At 35.2% G+C, this 19,402-nt stretch overlaps 4 protein-coding genes and 1 pseudogene across 5 annotated transcripts; 2 read left to right on the forward strand and 3 right to left on the reverse strand.

The window, feature by feature from the left end:
* Positions 1–466: 466 nt before the first annotated feature.
* Positions 467–4,351, forward strand: LOC18588552 (pre-mRNA-splicing factor SLU7 pseudogene; annotated as a pseudogene).
* Positions 4,352–5,286: 935 nt separating this feature from the next.
* LOC18588553 (uncharacterized) lies at positions 5,287–5,978 on the forward strand. Its single transcript, XM_007013035.3, has one exon. It carries the CDS (start codon positions 5,426–5,428, stop codon positions 5,834–5,836), a length of 411 nt encoding a protein of 136 aa, XP_007013097.1. The 5' UTR covers positions 5,287–5,425; the 3' UTR covers positions 5,837–5,978.
* Positions 5,979–6,031: 53 nt separating this feature from the next.
* XTH26 (xyloglucan endotransglucosylase/hydrolase 26) lies at positions 6,032–7,847 on the reverse strand. Its single transcript, XM_018126630.2, has 4 exons — positions 7,634–7,847; positions 7,402–7,502; positions 6,847–7,040; positions 6,032–6,630 (listed from the first exon to the last, which is right to left on the reverse strand). The coding sequence occupies exons 1-4, from the start codon at positions 7,803–7,805 to the stop codon at positions 6,222–6,224; spliced, it is 876 nt and encodes a 291-aa protein (XP_017982119.2). The 5' UTR covers positions 7,806–7,847; the 3' UTR covers positions 6,032–6,221.
* A 1,059-nt stretch (positions 7,848–8,906) lies between these two features.
* On the reverse strand, positions 8,907–11,158 carry LOC18588555 (glyoxal oxidase-related protein). Of its 2 annotated transcripts, XM_088809857.1 has the most exons (4): positions 11,041–11,158; positions 10,625–10,932; positions 10,314–10,474; positions 8,907–10,230 (listed from the first exon to the last, which is right to left on the reverse strand). In XM_088809857.1, exons 1-4 carry the CDS (start codon positions 11,156–11,158, stop codon positions 9,033–9,035), a joined length of 1,785 nt encoding a protein of 594 aa, XP_088665983.1. In that variant the 3' UTR covers positions 8,907–9,032. The 2 variants fall into 2 exon arrangements, with proteins under 2 accessions (XP_088665983.1, XP_007013099.3); XM_007013037.3 differs by having other exon boundaries at positions 10,625–11,158.
* Positions 11,159–16,947: 5,789 nt separating this feature from the next.
* Positions 16,948–18,981, reverse strand: LOC18588556 (mediator of RNA polymerase II transcription subunit). Its single transcript, XM_018127088.2, has 5 exons — positions 18,562–18,981; positions 18,313–18,423; positions 17,663–17,733; positions 17,445–17,529; positions 16,948–17,273 (listed from the first exon to the last, which is right to left on the reverse strand). Exons 1-5 carry the CDS (start codon positions 18,769–18,771, stop codon positions 17,157–17,159), a joined length of 594 nt encoding a protein of 197 aa, XP_017982577.1. The 5' UTR covers positions 18,772–18,981; the 3' UTR covers positions 16,948–17,156.
* Positions 18,982–19,402: the final 421 nt, after the last annotated feature.

Genomic DNA, 19,402 nt, shown 5'->3' on the forward strand with positions numbered 1-19,402 from the left:
GGTAACAGCAGTTAAACACTTGAAACATAATATAATTATAAATATTACGTGAAATAAAATGAAGAAGGATTGCATTTGTGTTATGTTTTTTGTTAATTTTGAGAGGAATTTGTTTTACGATTTTATTGTATGATTAAGTTATTTTTGAAATCTCAAGTCTATAATTTAATCATTTGTGTCTTTTAAACTTTGAATTAAGTGTGTTTATATTTCTTCATTAATATTTTATAAATCCTTTCAAATACAATTTTCAGTTTTCATTACATTTAACTATTTATGAAATTTTATAAAACCATTGCATAACGCTAGTACTAGTTAATTTTAATAATCGTAACTTGCAAATTCACAATCCTTTCTCTTTGATTAGGGTTTATTGGATGCCAAATCTGTGAGGTTTTTTTTTATTGAATTTGTGAAATTTTATCCTAAATTCACTATTTTCTGCTTAACTTTTCTTGATTCAACCATGGCTATCGCATCAGTTGCATTTAAATCAAGGGAGGATCACCGGAAACAGCTAGAATTAGAAAAAACTCGAAAAGCAGGGCTTGCATCTACTGAAGTCGATGACGATGGAAAAGAAATTAGCCCTCATATTCCTCAGTGTATGTCATCGATACCTTGGTATCTTAATGTTGAAAGACCAAGATTGAAGCATTAAAGGAAATGGAAATCTGATCCCAATTACACGAAGTCTTGGTTTGATAGAGGTGCAAAGATAATTCAGGCAAATAATTATCCAAAAGGTGCTTGCGAAAATTGTGTGGCAATCACACATGATTCAAAGGCATGCATAGAGAGGCCTCGTACGAAGGAAGTAAATTGAACAAACATGCATATTGCACCTGATGAAAAGATGGAGACCTTTGAACTGGATTATGATGACAAGCGAAATTGATGGAATGGTTATGATGCATCCACATATGCCCGTGTCATTGAAAGGTATGAGGCAAGGGATGAGGCTAGAAGGAAGAATCTGAAAGAACAGCAGCTAAAAAACAGGGACAGAGCTAGAGCATTTTCAAAAGGAAACCAAATAGAAAAAGACATTAAACAGTTAAAGAGAATTTTATATATAATTTAATTATTTAAAAAATTAAATAAAATTCAAAAGACATTGACTATATAAAAAAATGTACATTAATAGTAATAATGGTATCATTTATATATATATGATTAAATGAAACTATAAAATGAGTCTTTCTTACTTTTTGTACTCAAGAATGGAAGAGAAAATAATTTTTTAAACTTAAATGAATTACCTCTTTACTTTGTGTGTTGTAACTCTTATCTTATTTTCTATTTGCCTCTTAAATTGCTAATTAACATATTGGGTTATTAGATTGAACAATTGAGATATAATATGTTATGATAGGTTATTAGGTTGGACTGTTAAGATATAATATGTTATAATAAGCTAAACTTTATATTAAAACTTAATAGGTTTGGATTAATAAACTTACTTTTAGTTTTTTGTAAATTTGATAGGCTTAACATATTAGTTTAGAATTTATTTGTTGGGCTTAACTAAGAATATGCTAACCATAATGACTCTAATTTTATCAAACAATTTAAAGAATAAAATTAATATTAAATAAAAATTATTTTGAGAGCCATTGAAAATAAATATAATAAATAAATTGTATTGAAATAAATACAATTATTTCATTTTATCAATTTATATTTATATTTTTATTACTTAAAGTTTGCAACATACATGCTAGGATACACTGGTTATTTTGAATAAAAAATAATATATTGATAAAATGTTAAGCAATATGTAACTTATATTTGAGAATTATATAATAATTTATTTATTTTTAAAGATTGAAATTAGAGAAAATAAAATTCGCATAACAGAAAAAAGAAAAACATGACAAGTAGAAGATAGAATCCGTATATGACATAATAAAAAAAGAAAGAAAAAGAATATGATTGATGGTTTGTATAAATTTGTGAAAGAAAATCTATAGAGATTTAAAAAATATAAGTATATAGAATAAAAATAAATAATAATATAAATTAAAAAAATAAAAAACTTTAAAATTGAGTCAAGCATGTAAAATTATTTTGTTATTCTTGATTTGTATTAATTATTAAATAAAAATATATTTTGATGGGTCATTAAGAAAATTTATAAAAAAATAAAAAAATTTATTTAGTATGTAAAAAAAATTTTAAAATTTGGCCCCACATTCCATAAGGAGGCTCCACCCCTGCTGAAAAAGTTGGAAGAGAAAAATAGTAAAAACAATGGGGAGGAAGAGGTTAGTGACGAAGATGACGATGATGACGCTCTGAAGGTTGATGAGAGCAAACAGATGGATTTTGCTGAAGTCGAGAAGCGTTGTCCGGACCACAGGTGGAGGAAGCATGGGTATGGCCAGGAATTTGCGTATTCGAGAAGACACAGCGAAATATCTTTTGAATCTTAGATGTCAATTCCGCTTATTATGATCCTAAAACTCGATCTATGCGTGAAGATCCTCTTCCTGATGCTGACCATAACGAGAAGTTCTATGGAGGTGATAATCAATATAGAATGAGTGGGCAAGCTTTGGAGTTCAAGCAGCTCAATATTCATGCGTGGGAAGCATTTGATAAAGGTCAAGATATTCACATGCAGGCTGCTCTATCTCAAGCTCAACTCCTGTTCAGGAATTATAAGGTCATCAAGGAGAAATTGAAATCAAAGACCAAAGATACCATCACGGAAAAGCATGGCAATGCAGCAACTGAAGAAGAGATACCAATGGAGCTCCTCTTGGGACAAATTAAGTGAGAGGCAAGTTGAATATGATCGTGCTGGCAGAGTTATAAAGGGAATGGAAACGTTGTTTCCGAAAAGCAAGTATGAAGAAGATGTTTTTATTAAGAACCACACAAGTGTTTGGGGTTCGAGGTGGAAGGGTCACCGATGGGGCTACAAATGTTGTAAGCAAGTCAGGATTTTGTGTTTTGGGGGGAGTGAAAAGTCGAAAACAATATAAAGTAATTTAGATGAAACAAATTCATATAAAAATATATAAATAAAATTTTAAAATTATTTAAAAAATTAATTTTAATTAATTATTTAAAAGAATTAACTAATATAATCATAAATAATTTAATTACGATAATAATCCCAATTTATAGATAAAATTAACAACAAACAAAAATTAATAAATATAATAACAAAAATCTTAATGGAAAGTAATTCATTAAAAAAATATTAAAGGTTATCAATAAATAATTCAACGGGAAGCAATTTTTTAAAATTAATCACAAAAATTAAATACAATATCAATAAACAATTCAATGAAGAAGTAATTTTGAATAAAAAACTTAATTATTTACAAGAATATAAGTAAATTAAAAAAACACAAATAATTTGTAGGAAAACAATCAAATAATCCCTAAATAAATAAGTAACAACTAACATTAAGTACTTAATCAAATTCTTATTTTGTTGCTTTTAACAAAAAAATGACTAAGACAGTAAATTCTAAATCAAAATCATCAAGTAAAAATTATTAAATAAAGAAAAAATTAAAAATTAAAAATATTTAAAAAAAATAAGTAAATAAATCAAACTTACTAATTATCATGACAGAAAAATTGAGTTATCGACTAAAAGTTTTTTATTCAAAGAAAGTTGACAAGCAAAAAGGTGTAACTTTTTTTTTAGTTTCTATAGTATTTAGTAAAAAGAAAAAAGAACAATAGGAGGTGGTTGTGAGGTTTTAGAGAAATAAGGTTTGAGAATAATTCTATTGTAATAGATTTTATTTTAATACTATTAAAATTTATTGTTAACTAATTGTTGTGGGATGTCTTATCAAATAAAAAATTATTATAGGGATAAAATTATTAAATTCTAAAAAAATTAAAATATGTTAAAAAAATTTAAAAATTTTTGTAGAGGCGAAAAAATTTTAAAATTTTAAAAATAAATGTAAATTAGAAAAATTTTGAAATTGCCCCCACTACGCCCCTCCCCTCCGCCTCTGGTTGTAAGCGAACAATTCGGAATAGTTACTGTACTGGTGCCGCTGTCATTGAGGCTGCAGAAGCAGCAACAGACTTGATGAAGGCTAATATTGCACGTAAAGCAGTCTCAGAGGATGTTCCTCCTCCTGCAGAGGAGAAGAAACTTGCTACCTGGGGAACTGATGTTCCTTACGACCTGGTTATTGACGAAAAACTTCTCACCGAGGCTCTTAAGGAGGAGGATGAAAGAAAACGTAAGTATAACATCAGATGGAATGATGAGGTTACTGCTGAAGATATGGAGGCATATTGGATGAAAAAGATACACCATGATGACCCCATGAAGGATTTTCTAAACTACTGTGTTATCTTATATATGTAAGAAATTAATATCAAGTTTGTAATTCTCTCTCTTTCAATTAATTCCAAATCTTAAAAAATAAAAAATTGTCACCAACATAATAAACTTCCTACAAATTAAATCAGTAGCCATCATAATTGTCAAGTTAACATCTAGCTAGAAAGATTAATAGAAAGCGAAACAAGGAAGAAATTAGCTTGTTATTTGATAGTAATCAGCTAATTAGTAAGAGTTTGAACTCTTCATCCGTTCTTGCTTATAAAATTAGTTCTTTGCTTTTTCTCTGCCATATACAAGAACATTACTTTTGATTAATGAAAACTTAACAGGACAAAGGACTTATGATTTCTAGCTAAATATGGAATCTAACTGAGTTTTACATGGATTGGAAAAGCATGTTTGTTAAGGTCGAAGAAGGATCAAACAATAGCAGAAAAGGAACATGTAAGCCTGCATGGGTTGAAGTGGCCAAAGTAATAATTGATTGTTGGCTCATCATCATGCCGTCAGATTAACAAAATTCACATACAGCTTAAGAGCATATCAGAGATAATATCCCCTGACATTACTTTCCGATCAATTTACAATTGCCAGCATCTGAGGCTTTCTTTCTCACACATAAATTCAAAAATTTTATTAAGAGAATGAATAGTGGGTTTTGTTGGAAATTTTTTATTTTAAGATAGAACTTGAGAACCAAAATCGTTTCAGGTGAAGATTCCGATGAGATTTTCCATGTTTTTCCAGTGAGATTAGCAGGAATCTTTGGATTGTAGGCGCCGTTTGCCTCAAAAGTTAACTGACAACGGTTTGTTTTATTGTATCACTTCATGGGAAATCCTTGTCGTTTGTTTTATACCAGGACACGTGTTTGCATCTTAGATGCGGACTGCCCTCTCCAGACCCCAAAAGGGATCCGGATATGGGAAAAACAAAGTAAAACCAATGACCAGGTAGGACTTCACTTAAACACAAGTCAATGAAGCCATCCCTTCTTCTTACAACGAAAACGAAGTCGTTTTGAGTTTGCTCGTGCATTGCGGTCACTTCTTGCAAGATCTTTTTTTGTGCCAGCCCAAACAACGATCAGAAACAATGATCGGAGGCGTGGAGAAAATGTTGGCGGTGGGCCTAATCTGGGGTGCAACCAACGCCGCAATGCGCCGCGGCGCACTCCTGTGGGATCAATCTCTCAAATCCACTCCACCCCCTCGGGATCCACCCCACAAACTCCACCAAAAGCTCCTCGATTCCTTATCCAATTGGCTGACCCTCCTTTTCTTTTGGCAATACTCCCTCCCTTTCCTCATCAACCTCTCCGCTTCCGCCACCTTTTTCACTATCTTAAGCCAGGCCCCGATTTCGCTTGCCGTCCCCGTCACCAATGCGACGACGTTTGCTGCCACCGCCGTGTTTGGAATCCTGCTGGGTGAGGAGACCCGGGTCGGTCATGCACTATTGGGTACGGGTTTTATTGTTTTGGGTGTTTGGCTTTGTATCACGTGATCTGCATGTGCGTTGCTCTTTTTTTTTTCCTTTCTTCGATTAGATACATAATTTTATTATTATGTAGAACGATTCTGTGAGAAATAGTGTTATGTTTTAGTGATTTATCATTTTGAATCTATTCCTATGATTTTGCTTTGTACCATTTGCTGTTACTTTTTCCTAACTTTTTTCTTGTAAAGCAAAATAAAATAGTAGAAGCAATGATTAAACGAGCTGAATTTATTGAATGAACGGAAAAAGGAAAAAGCTGCAATACAATTGAAACACTATGAACCGTACAAAATTTGCTCAATCAAAAATTAGAGGAAAAAAGCAATGAAATGCGGAATGTAACAAAATAATTTTTTGGTTAATGCAGTAGGAAAAGAAATGGGAATATGGATTAGAACTGCGGTTTAAAACATTCAGGAGGCATTTGTCCATTGAATCTTTTAGTATCTTTGCAGTAGTCGTAGATCATGAAATTATCTCTGACCCACTTCATCTGACCCATCTTACTACTGCTCAACTGGCTGTAAGTTGGGGAAGTCCACCAGTTTGCTGGGGATCTGGAGGCACATTGATTGATACTCACTGGCCCATCCCACTTGCAAGCTTTTGCCCTAAACCTACGGAATCTGGCAATGAAAGGTGCACTATTCCAGTCAATCTTGACAAGCCCACCTCTAGTTGCCCAGTTGTCCGCATTCCATAAACTGGAGTATACCCTCATTCCTTGCTTGTTTGGAAAAGCAATCCCCTCTTTCTCATAGTTTCGGAAAACACGAATTGGCAGGTTGTCGATGTACCACCTAAAACCATTAAGTATTTTTGGTTAGTTTCATGAGAATAGGGAAATGCATTAAGATTTGTAATTTCATGTTTTGGTTGTCTTGGAATTCACTGAAAAGTTAACAACAGCAGAAAAATGGTCCGCATTGGCCATGTTTTTGAACTGGATTTCAAATGAATATATTTAGAGAAAAGGAACATGATGTTCTAGTGTAATTGAAGGGAAGTTAACTTACACGACTTCGGTGGGATTCCAGTGTATGGTGTAGTTGTGGAAATCAGCAGTTGGGTCAAACCACAGGTAAAATTGCTGTTCTCTGCTTCCATTTCCTTGAGTGTAGATGTTTGTGTGAACAATATATGGTTGTCCGGAAACATTACCTAAGAACTCGAAGTCGATCTCATCGTGCTTGTCCCTGGTAGAGGACAGCTGCATATATTTGAGAATGAAAGATTAAAATTTATGTAATTTTCTTCTTGTTCTTTCTATTTCCTCTCGAGTGTTTTAAAGACCAGTACTCTGGGTTTAAATCCATCTATATGTGGTCATTGATGCTGTGAACGAATATTTTTACTTCAAAATATTTAGTTGGAATTAAGTTTCCCTTCACTTGTATTTTAATTACCAACTTTTAATCTTCTTGAATGTGGTTTTCTTGAGGAATTCAGTTTTGACTTATGATAACAGGATGAAAGACACCTGAATTTAGAAGCTTTGCTGACAATTATCAAAAGTGATTGCTATTTTATTTGATGTAGACATGTAGGTAGTTGTTTGTGCTTAAACTTACATAGTAGGCTGTGACTGTTCCAGCTGAGTTTCCTGGTACCAACTTTATTAGCATCTCAATGCTTCCAAATAAGAATGCCCTCTTGGATTTAACAGCAGAACCTGCAAAATCAAAGGCAGCATTGTAATGTCAAAAGAGCAAGCAATATGATTCAGTTTACTTAGATGTTTGCTTTAGCATTAGAATAGCTTAACCAAGCACCTGCAAGTGTATGAAAACGGAACTGTTTTACCTGAAGTTTGATCCAACACAAGTTGAAGGTCTTCACCATTGCTTGTAAAAGTTGAATGGTAAGCGCCCCAATTTATGTACATGCTATTCGAAAACCTTGCTTCAACAAAACTTTGGTTAAATGCAAGTGCAGAGATGAATAGAGCCAACAACGAAGCTTGCAAACTAGCCATTTTCAACTGCAATGGAGAAGCTGGCTCTGTATTTGTCAATCAATGCCGTTGAGAAGGGATGCTTTTCCCCATTGTTCTTGATGGCTTTATATAGCCTGTTCCACAACATATGCCTGACTAAGATAACCATTATATTACAATTTTTTAATTAAAATTTGAAATATGCTGAACTTGTCGTGATTTTTGACTCCCCCATAAAATTATTTGAGAGCAAAGAAAAGGAATATGTTATCATTTCACCAAAAATTAGAAAACTCAAAACAAAGTGCATATACAATGTAGAAACATGTAGTTCAGTTCATATATTGCAATCATATAAAGACTTTTTCAGTTTTTATTTTGTATTATGGTTAATTACATGATCGGTGCTCCCCTCAGACAGCCAGTTTTGAACTATGCGTGATACTACATAATTAACCCTTGTAATTTTGGGGGTATATTACGATAAATGAGGTACTATAAATCATAACTCTTGGCAAGGATTTGCTGGAGAAATATTGCCCCGTTGGCTATTTTATTTGTTGTTCTGTCAAATTTGACAAACTTCCGAAGAATTTATGTCCAAATTAAAAGAAAAACAATGCGAATTTAGTCTGAGGAGTGCACAAACTAAAATAAAAATCAAGTATATACTGGCTAGCAGCTAGTTTTATGGTCTTACTTTTAGATGTTAATCAGAAATACTATTAATCATATAATTAAAGTAAAAGTTTGGTCAGTTGAGCCCAGCTGGTACACGGTAGGAGTAGGAAGAGAAATGAAATATCGTGCATGAGACTAATAGAAATATCAATGTCTTTCTTAGTCTTAGACGTGCACGCGCATTGACAACGTTAAAGTTTTCGTGTTTTGTTGAAAGACAGAGTTGTCTCCTGTCATCCCCTTGAAGTTCTAATTGCTTTGGCAGACGTGGATGTTTGAGCAACCAACATTTATTCTCGTGTCAATTGCAGAAATCCCAAAAAAGAAAATAAAAAAAAAATTGAAGAATTTAGATTGAGGAGTAACGAAACACAAAAAAAAAAAAAAAAAAATTGTCCTCAAGACTTCATGATTTGAACAACCAACATTACAATTGGTTAACAAAATGTGGACAAGAAATCATAATTTATATTGAATATACTAATTTAGAGAGGCTAATCAGCTGTCAAGACTTTGAATTCTTCTGACTTTTTTTTCTTTTTGGTTGTTGAAATTTTTTTAAACTGGAGCTTGAAGTAATGAGGCCTAGGGGAGCATCTGAACCCACATGGCACGGCGGCAAGGCACCCCTTTTTGAATCACGAAGAGCATGTAATAACCAGGAGGAGCAATGTTGCCGTTTATGGGTGCTTGAACTTTGATGCTGTGGGTTCGAGAGGAAACGTTTTTATCCACTTGAACAATTCCTAATCGAACCAGCCTCTGATTCATGGAGATCCCGTGTGTTGTGAAAGCCGGATAGTAAATATTTACTTGGAGATCCTCGTCATCCAGGGTCCGATCAGCACCACGTATTTGCACCGTGAATCTCTTTCCGTAATGAATCTTATTGGCGGACTGGTCAGGTACGATCTCAGGCCTAAACTTGGCCAATGCTGGATCCAGGTAATGTGGCGAGAATTTTTCTACACGAACCTCAGTGGGGAAGAGGGCGTTATCTTGGTATCCAGGGTTTGTGTTGCTACCAGCTATGAGGATTTTTCCATCAGGAAGGAGTGCGAAGGATGAGTGGTACATACGGGGAATAGTCGAAGGTGCAAGCTCTGTGAACTTGGAACCACCTTCTTTTACTCGGAAATTATACAAGACGGGAGTGAAATTTGGTTCCCTGGCATCGTCCCATCCGGCTGAACCACTCTTGGCACCGTTGATGAGCAGCACATCTCCTGTTGGAAGAACCACGGCGTCTCCCATAAGACGAGGCGATGGCATGCTTTGGATCTTCCATTTTCCATTCCTCTTGGTGATATCGATGCGGGCACAGTCTTTGCTTGCTTGGACAAACACTTTCGGGCGCTTTAAATCTGCCAGGGTAAAGGCATCGTGTGATGTACCGCCGCATATCAAGACCTCAGCAGGGATGACTTTACGCTTTTCATCTGGTTGAAGTGTAATAGGGAGGAGACAAGAACTTCCCGATGCTGGATAGTTCCGGGCACCACCTGGGAGAACGGGGAACTCGTGGAGGATTTTCTGATTGTTTGGATTGAGCAGAATGGAACGGTTGTTGGCAAAGACGAAGAGGTTTCCGTCGGTTGAGAGATAGACAAAAGGGTACAAATTGTTCTCCACTTTATCATGGGTTTCTGCCAGGAATTTGAAAGGGATGACTTTGCTTTTATCATTGCGTTGCCCTTCTGGTGGGACGAACTCGTAAGTTGGGAAGTTACGACCACCAAAAACCATGAACCTACCATCTCCTAAGGTTACCTGTGTCGCATACCTTCAATGACAAAAACAACTCAGCTTCAACTTCGAAAATGCATGAAAATGAAAATTTTATAGTGCATAAGTCAAGTTAAATACCATCTTCCATTTCCAAGTGTTCCAGGATATTCTTTCCAATCGCAGGTAGGACAAAGGTCGAGAATTCTGACAGTGTCTGATCCGTTATTATATCCACCAGTGCTCACTAGCCGTCCGTTTACATCAAGGGCACCAGATGAACACCAAGTGTCATATTTCAACTGTTACCAAAAAAAATGTGAAAACATTTTCATTTATAAGATGAGATTATATTATAAGTAGGCCAACTGAATAATTCTTCCCGCCCTTCTTTCCACCGTCTCTGTCAAAGGCACCATAAATGCATGAAAAAATAGGAAAGCAAAATGTACCCTGAGTGGCCTAATCTTTGCTGTGTCAATGTCCAAGAGAATAGAATGGCAAAAGCAGTCTTGCTCATTGGTTCCCTCGACGTCACGGCAAGGCGGGCCAGGCAACTTTAATTTTGACTGCTTCCAAACAGTGGCGTCAAACATCAAAGCCTGGTCAATCTTGGGAAGCAAGATCAAGTGCATGGCCGAGACACCGGCATTTCTAACAAACAGCTCCCACTTGCCCTTGTATCCAGTCTTGATTTTGTCCTTTGCATTGCTTTCCCATTTTTTATTGTCAGCAGAGCCACCAGCAACGTTGACGGAGCCTGAATTTAAGCTCCCGTCATCCTTGTTTTGAGCAGATAAGCTTCCACCAGAAGGGGAGCCACCCGAAAATGGAAAGAAGCCATTAGCATTTTGTGGAACGACGCCACCTAGGTTGAGGCCGTTGCCTGGATTATTAAACGGATGGAAAAAAGGGAACAAAAATTGACAGTTCCCGGAGACAAAAAGGAGAGGTAGAATACACAGGCCTCTCCATAACATCGTCATAATTGTACACTTTATTTACTTGTCTAATCCCTGCTGCGGCTTCTTTATACAGCCTCCTCCCTCCTTTATATATATAAATGTTGTCTTAGCTTCCAAATTCCCTTCCCCTCATTCCTCTCCGCATCTTTCTAATCCAAGGCTTTCCAACATGATCAGTTACGTACAAATCATGGAAAATTAGCGCTGGCTCCCTGTTTAGAGGACACCTAAAATAAGAGTTAGCTTAGCTAATTATAGGAACATTGTATTCATTTCAATGGTGGCCCTGAAGAAGCTTAATTTCGGAAAGAGTTCAGCAGGTAACCAGAAACTCTAATGGAGTTGAGCTCGTTAGGAAGACGTCGCGGCAGCCAAATCTGTCTACAGGCCTTCTATCTTTTGTTTATTGCCATTGGTATACTATTACTAAATTTTCAAACATGGATTTTCCAGTGCCATAGCCCAAAAAGCCTTTTCAGTGGGATTATCTAATAGTTAATCATAAAAAACAAGAAACTCAAATAATCTTATAATATCATTTGAACAAGTTATACGTAAATTACAGATTTATTATATAAATAATAAAATTAAGTATATTATTCCATTATTTAAAAAAAATGATAGTAATCGAATACATTGTAATATTCATAAATAGGTGTATCCGTGCAGTGATGCATGTAATTGGACAATTGTAATATTTTTTTTTGTTTTTTATTGTGGTTTTTTTCAAAAATAGCATCAATCCCTTTTTTCTTATAATTCTGACAATTAACTTTAATTCCTTTTACAATCATTAAAAAAAGCAAATGGTTAGATTACTTATCACTCAAGAAGAATTTTTTTTATCAATTAATAATAACAATAAGCAATACAAATTTTAGATTTTAAAAATTCATATATAAGCGTTAAAGATTGGATACATATTAATATTTGGATGCTTAATTTTTTGTATGGGATAATAGATGAAATTTAACTTTTGATATTTTTTTCTTTAAGTTTTATTTAATTTTAGTGGGATCAATGTAAGCAAAAAAAAAAAAAAACTATTTTTGGGGTGTTCATATTGGCTAAGGTCTTTGTTTGTTGGGGACTTAAATCGTACTGCGTGCAATACTTCTTGGATTGTTGAATTCACAACTACTTGAAATTGACTGATTTCACCTGATTTTCATTCACTGGTTCTCAGGCCTTAAGCAAACGATTTCTATTAATAACATTGTTTTGTTACAAACGGAGTAGACGGTGTCTGTATCCGCAAGTAAGACATGATGAACGAAAATACGTAACAGCCACTGCTAATCGTTTACAGATCAGAACCAGCCTCTAGCATCCCACGTTCCCAACCACACAGCTATGTCAGCAGACCAACTACCTAGACACAGAGGAACGGCATAAAAACAGCCCTTCAGCAGCTCACCATACAATCCACCCAGGATTTCACATTCAAAAATCCAGCCACAACATTATTTCTTGCTTTTCACCAGGTATAGACTCAAACCATATCAGAAGTTCCCCCCAAAGCCGCCCTTCAACAGGACCTTACCCCTTTCGGGTTACAACACAGCGACTCGCAAGTTGTTTGCAGAGTTTTCAATAAGAAAAATATCCACAAATCACGACTTTCTATTGCCGATTAACTTCCTCCAGTTTACATCAAGCCATGAAATAAAGGTTTCTACCTTGCGTTGCACAAAGAAGCAGCACCTCCCGAGTTCCCCACCAATCACATCATCACATCATGTCATGTTGTCTTTGCATCCCGGCTTTGTCCAGCCCTCAGCCATCACATCTGCCTCCCCTAGGATGTGTTGAACCTGCCACCTTCCCACCTTCCTGTTAAGGTCTTCAATCCGCAATATCACATTTCTTCACATTCCGAGGCGATGTTAGCGGCCCTAAGACCCAATTTACCGCATTTGTAAAATCATTAAAAATGGTAAGATTATGTGAATCTACCCATTTTGATGGGACAAATATCACGAATGTTTTTCTGATGGCTAGACTTTCTGGTAGATTTCATTTGGGTTCTCAATGCCTATAGATTTTGAGAAGATGAGTAGAACCGAACCCCCCTCATCAAGGCAATTGTTGTTAACGCATGAAATCAGAATATAATATCAATCAAATCAAGGCATGTATATATCTTCAGATAATTAAGAACACCAAAACACATACTGCACGTTCAGCACAACACTTTGTAACCCAGGTCGGTCTGGTAATTGCCATACACGGCCCAAAATCGTCTTTCAAACAAATTCTTCCACAGGTAGACAGTCACATTCATTGAAAAAAATTATTTTACATTCTCTATTAACGCCAAGTAACCACTTTTTCCAATATGTTAGACAGCACCTGATTTATGGCAAACCAAGCGGAGATGAATTAGCCCCCAATCAAAACAGAAAGAATGTCTGCTAGCTTCTAACCATCCATCTCCTCGGCTTGGCAAAAGGGTTAAGAGTACAAGGAAAGACAGGGATTCACAGGAAGGTATATGTTGCAAGGGGGACTTTGAATGATTGAGGATCAGAAAAATCAAAGGATAAGGAGACATTTGGTCCCTTTGTCTTAACCCCTTGTGCCTTGTCTCCTTTCAAATATCCGTAAGAGCAACATTTATGGCAACAGGGTACATTGCACAAGCTCTAATTCAGTCCCTTAGATTCTGTTGTAGGGCTTGGCATTGAAAATTCCATCAAACAGACAAAATACTCATAAGCCAAGTTTCCTACAAATTTCAATGAAAGAAAGTTTGATGGTGCTATACAATGATCCAAGCTTTCCCCCTTTTCGGTTGTGCAAGGTAAATAGGGGAGCAAATGGAGAGTTGCCCACCCTGGCTCGCAAAGCAAGAAATTGAAATTGTGGTAGTCTCTCTTTTGACTGGACTGTCACAGTTTAGAGTTCCCACCCACCCTCCTCCAGATTTGAACTTTGATCTTATCTTTTGAATGATATATTTCCTCTGTGGGGCTGCTTAGTATTGGTATTTTGAAATTTGTTTTTCTTAATTGCTAAGGAGAAGATAATGACTTGGAAGTTACCGTATCAGCAAAGAAATATCAATGATGATCTACAAGCTAAAATTGAATTAAAACTAATGACAGTTTTCAACAATGATAGTAGCTATTCCAGACGATGACTCAGGCAAATATACCCGCTATGCACAGGCCAATCCAAAAGTCTTCATTTTATTTTATCAATACTTCCAAACTCTTTTCTCTTCAGGGGCATGGGTAGTTTTAATGCTTGTATTGTAATTTAGGTAAATTTAAAACTAAATAAGGAGAATCCAATGATCAAAATTGATTATGTCGAAAAACTCGATTATTTTTTTATTAACAATTTTATATATACATACACATATATAATTTATCTTTATGCTCATTTGATTGATTACAAGGATTCAAATCTCTATAATCTTTATTTAACGTTAATGTTGTATTTTCTATTTATTTTTACAATAATGATTGAAAAGACTAATGACAAGAAATCATAAAACTGAAAAACAAATAGGCGCGAGGAAATGAGGTCCTTTCTTGTTTACTTAGAGGGGCACATATCCCTGTTAATTCCTGTTTGTGAAAGTTTTCAAAATTAGCACGGTGTCCTGTTTTCTGGTTTGGGAAAGGTTTATTGAACATTCTCTCATATTTCCCTTTAAGGAAGAAATTAATGCTATTTGGTACTGTGACAAAGTTTTCCTTCTCTCTCTTCCATGATGAAATTAAGATTGTGGGCAACTGAGTTTGTTTTATCCAAGCCAAAGCCATTCCAAAACACCCCTACACATCTGTGCTTTGGTCCCATCGCTTCACTCTAATTGTAATTAGTGTTGATGTTTATGCAATTGACTAGAATTTACCTTGGGTTGCTGCCTAGATTAGATATTTATCAACACACATCAAGAGAGTGGTTTTGGTTCAAATCTCATTACACCAAAAGTAATTTTAATAAGCTTTTTTGGTCTTGATGACAAACATATCTTTTCCATGATTGACAAATTAATACAGCTGTATCTGGGGGTATATTCATAGCTTTTACACTGCATATTAAAGTAGGCAACTTTATGTATAGTGAAAGCAAAAAACAAACACGTCAAGCTCAGTTGTGATGCACTCCTCTCATGGTATAATGACAAACAAATTTGATGCAAAAGATTGGAGCCAGACAGGTTGAGCTAAGATCCTACATAACAGTAATCAGAAACCCTAAGTTTCAATTCAGCAGAAGAAAGCCTTTCAGAAAAAAAAAAAAAAAAACTCAGCAGAAGAAAGAAAAATTAAGAAATAAAGGATGACAGAAACCCTAGTTCCTAGGGTTTTATCTAGTTAGGCTTGATTAAAGTAAAAGGGCAATCGAGGATTAATCTGACTGGTCATCATATAAAGCTTATTGGTCAGCATTAGGGCTAATAAAAGAGATTTTACATGTGAAAAATTACATTCACAATGGCTGCTCCAATGTCTCCAACAGTTGATTGATGGGCATTGGAACGGAACCATTCTTCTTTTTGCCGTATTCTTTCTGAATTAATAATCCAAAAAGACACATTAAAAAACGGAAAAGAGAGGCATTTAAATATATAGAGCAGCAACTTTAGGATTTGGTACCTATATACACATGCTACTTGCTGCCAAACAATCTAATCTTTGCCAAGCTGGGTTTGCTACGTCTATGTCATAAAAAACTCAAGAGGGAAGGCTATGAAAATGCTGCTAATGATCTGCCTCCTCAGAGCTGAATCTAAGACATGTGTAAGTAATTAACTTTGTGATCAAAAACTTTATTTGAAACCATTCTCCTGGTCCCCAAACCTCTCAAACAAAAAGAAAATGATATTCCTTAACAAAAAATCGACTTTAATATGGAATAAACATCACTAAAACTGAACCTTGTCAAGCAGTTGCAGTACTTCTCTTTGTGGCATTGTTGAAGATCTGACACATATTCATGAAATATAAAGCATATACCTTATCTCTCTCCACTTCATTGTTCAAAGCAGACACATAATCAGTTGATCAAATTAAGATTCCAAACCAAAACCAAACTTAAACTTTTGATGCAGCTGGGAGCCACTAGGAAAGCAAATTGCATAAGATTGAAAGTACTGATTCCATAGGCTAAAGCAGTTCACCTTTTCCTCTCTCCACTAGTTACCTCGTAGGTTTATACCACCTATTAAATCTCAAAAAATCAAAGTATATATAGACCATATTCATAATAATATGGCACTGTGATTCAAATTTAGTATGTTCCTGTTTGTGTCAAGTGCAATTTCTCGCATGCCAATTGATTGGCTCCTTAGAAATTCCTAGCTGTAGTATAGATAGCTAGGGCTTGTATTTAGGTGACAAAAGATATAAATTTCTTGTTTGACATAACCCTAATTTAGTGGATTTAATATTAGTTTCATTTTCATTTTTCTAAAGGCAAAAGCACCTGCTTGACCATGAAGTCAGTCGCTTGCAACAATGCCACATAGTAAGTTCATGTATTTGAAGAAAAGGATTCGGAGACATCCAAAGTTGTCCCTTATTACTTTTACCTTAATTGAGAAGCTTTAATCCCCACTTAGCACGTACTGGGTTGACCACAGTTTCCCTGATCGGTTATATTCCTAATCTCCTTTTTTACCTTCTTTAATAAAGTGACTAACTATTGAACAATAGGACTAAGGTTCAAATGCATTAATGGGATTTAATATGATTTCATGAAGTTGCGACTGTTAGATGCTGACTGCTAGGCTCAAAATAATTGAATTTTGTGAGAATTATGACTTTAATCCTCATTTCTTTGAAAATTCATGAACAAGAATATGAAATTTTTACTATATCTCATGCAGCAAGTCAATCTACCTCTCATTACATAAGATTCCTTTCAAATGTAAATTCAAACAAGTTCATCAACTTGCTCAACTTGTATGTGAATTGCAAGACCAAACTGCTTATTTTGAACTTACAATTCTAAGGGAAGCATAAAATGCAGTCCATGCATTTAACTGGTGGAAAACTGCTGATTACAATGACAGTCTAAGCTCCAAATCCAGCTCTTGCGTGTCACTTGATTCAGAATTCTGACTGCTAGATCCCAATGAGTTGCTCCTGTGTTTCTTGCTCTTTTTTGGTTGTGAATCCTATAAGTATATAGGAAAAGGAAGGGAAAAAATATTAAATTCTATATAAAACAGAATCTTTTTTTTTTTTTTTGCTCAAAGATACAAAACAGAATCTTGACATGCCATCTATGTAGCTTTCATTTCTACATTTAATGTGGACATCTACATATGAAGGGAGTATGTAGCAACCTCGACATGTAGGTTTAGAAGCTGTCTGGTCATGTTTGGTTGTGCAAAATGTTGAGTGTCTAAGATGCCACTGCCGGGGTTCCAACTGTTGCAAATGATTGGAGATATTAATTATAAGCACAAAATACCCTAGAACAAGCTTCTAAGGAGAAATCAGATTTTCACCAAAAGGTCATTCTTGTGAAAAGAAATAGGATAGGAAAGTCAATTACACTCACCTTGCTGCAGTACTAGGTTGGGAATCACCATATCTGATGTTTGCTCTTTGATCATATTCACCTAGCCCCATCTGTAATATCAGGTAAATTTGACTAATTTACTTTGCAATTCAAGACTATAGAGAATTACTAATAAAGTAATACATAAACAATCAATTCAGTTTCCTTAATTTCTTAAATTCTTGTTCTCATTGGAACACTTCTATTCACCAATATAATAATTTATATACAGCAATCAAGGTGGGGGATGACAATATGATTATATGAAGTACTGAAAATTTATTTCTTGGGGGAAAAGTATCTAGGGTTAGCACCAAGTAAACAAAGTCAGCAACTTCAAGGATCCTTATACAAACATAATTTCGACAAATTCATAAAGAAAGAGACAACTATTTCCATCAAAGCTTGTATGCCATGATCATGATGAGGATGCTAAACAAATATTGCAATATCCACCAAAAATCTTCTGCCATGTATTTTCTCCTCTTAGCGGTACACTACCTCATCATCTATTAGGAAACAGCAGTTACAAATGGGTGACACAGAAAATCATTTCAAAGATGCACTCAATGACCCATCAATTTTTTGAAGAAAAAAAAATTGGAATTTTATGGTACTCTTTGGAGACAACAAAGAGCAGGTTCACCTACCATCATGCTGGGGTGGAAACCATAAGAAGCTGAGGATGTTGATGAGGTTGATGAATAAGAAAAGGATGATGATGGCATAGATGGATAAGCTGTCTGCACTCTCATGTCTTCCTGCATGTACAGAAAAATTTAATGAAATTCCCCAAATAAAAACTTCACCTGCTATAGCCAGATAATCTTTTAAGCACTTAAAAAACACAAGAAGGGTTTAGGGAAGGCAAAAAAAAGGAAAAAAGAGTGAGGAGTTACCTGGTTGAAATTTCCAGGGTAAGGTCCGTGAAGAGAAGGATGGTAGCTACAGCCCATTTGTCCATGTAATCTGATCTTCTCCAATTGAGCCACACCAAGCCCTCTCTGGGGTTGCTTAGGCTTGTCTGAATTACTCTTCTTGCCTTTTCTCGAAGACGACCCTCCTCTTTCATTTCCCATGTTTGGTTCTCCAAAATAACTGCTACCCATCTTCTATGTTTTTTCCGTGATAATATGTCAAAGACAGAGATAAAACAAGAAAAAAGAAGAAGAAAGAAAAGAGAGAGATAGTTTAGCTTTGCAAATCCCAAGCCTTCTCTTGCAGCAAACTTTCTGGCAAAGGAGAGCTGCTGAGGAATCAGAGATCTCCGCTCCCTTTTTAAGCTGTTTGCACCTAAGTAATTATTGCATCGCTGGATCAGATTGTGTACAGATTTACTAGCCATATATATATATATATATATATATATACACATAGATTTTATGCTCATTTTTTTCCACTACCTCTGTGTTGCCTTTTTTTTTTTGAGTACTTACCTTATATATTTTTTTAATGACAACACCAAAAGCAATAAAAAAAAAAAACCAAATTAGTATTATATTATTTCTTTAATTTATTTTAATAATTTTAAATAGACCTCGAAGCCTAAGACCTGAAAGGGATTGTCTCTTTCAAAATTAAGCTTAGCCAAAATCTCAAACCCTACGCGCCATTGCAGTGCGTTGATAGCTTCAACTTTACCTACACTGCAAGGGTCCATGTCACGCTCCTTCAAAAGAAGGTAAGACAGGATTTCACGTCCAAGTTAAGGTTGAAATCTAAGGTTTTTGCTTTGTGTAT

The sequence above is a fragment of the Theobroma cacao genome, chromosome 9, assembly GCF_053813885.1.
Source record: "Theobroma cacao isolate CCN51 chromosome 9, ASM5381388v1, whole genome shotgun sequence".
Lineage (NCBI taxonomy): Eukaryota > Viridiplantae > Streptophyta > Magnoliopsida > Malvales > Malvaceae > Theobroma > Theobroma cacao.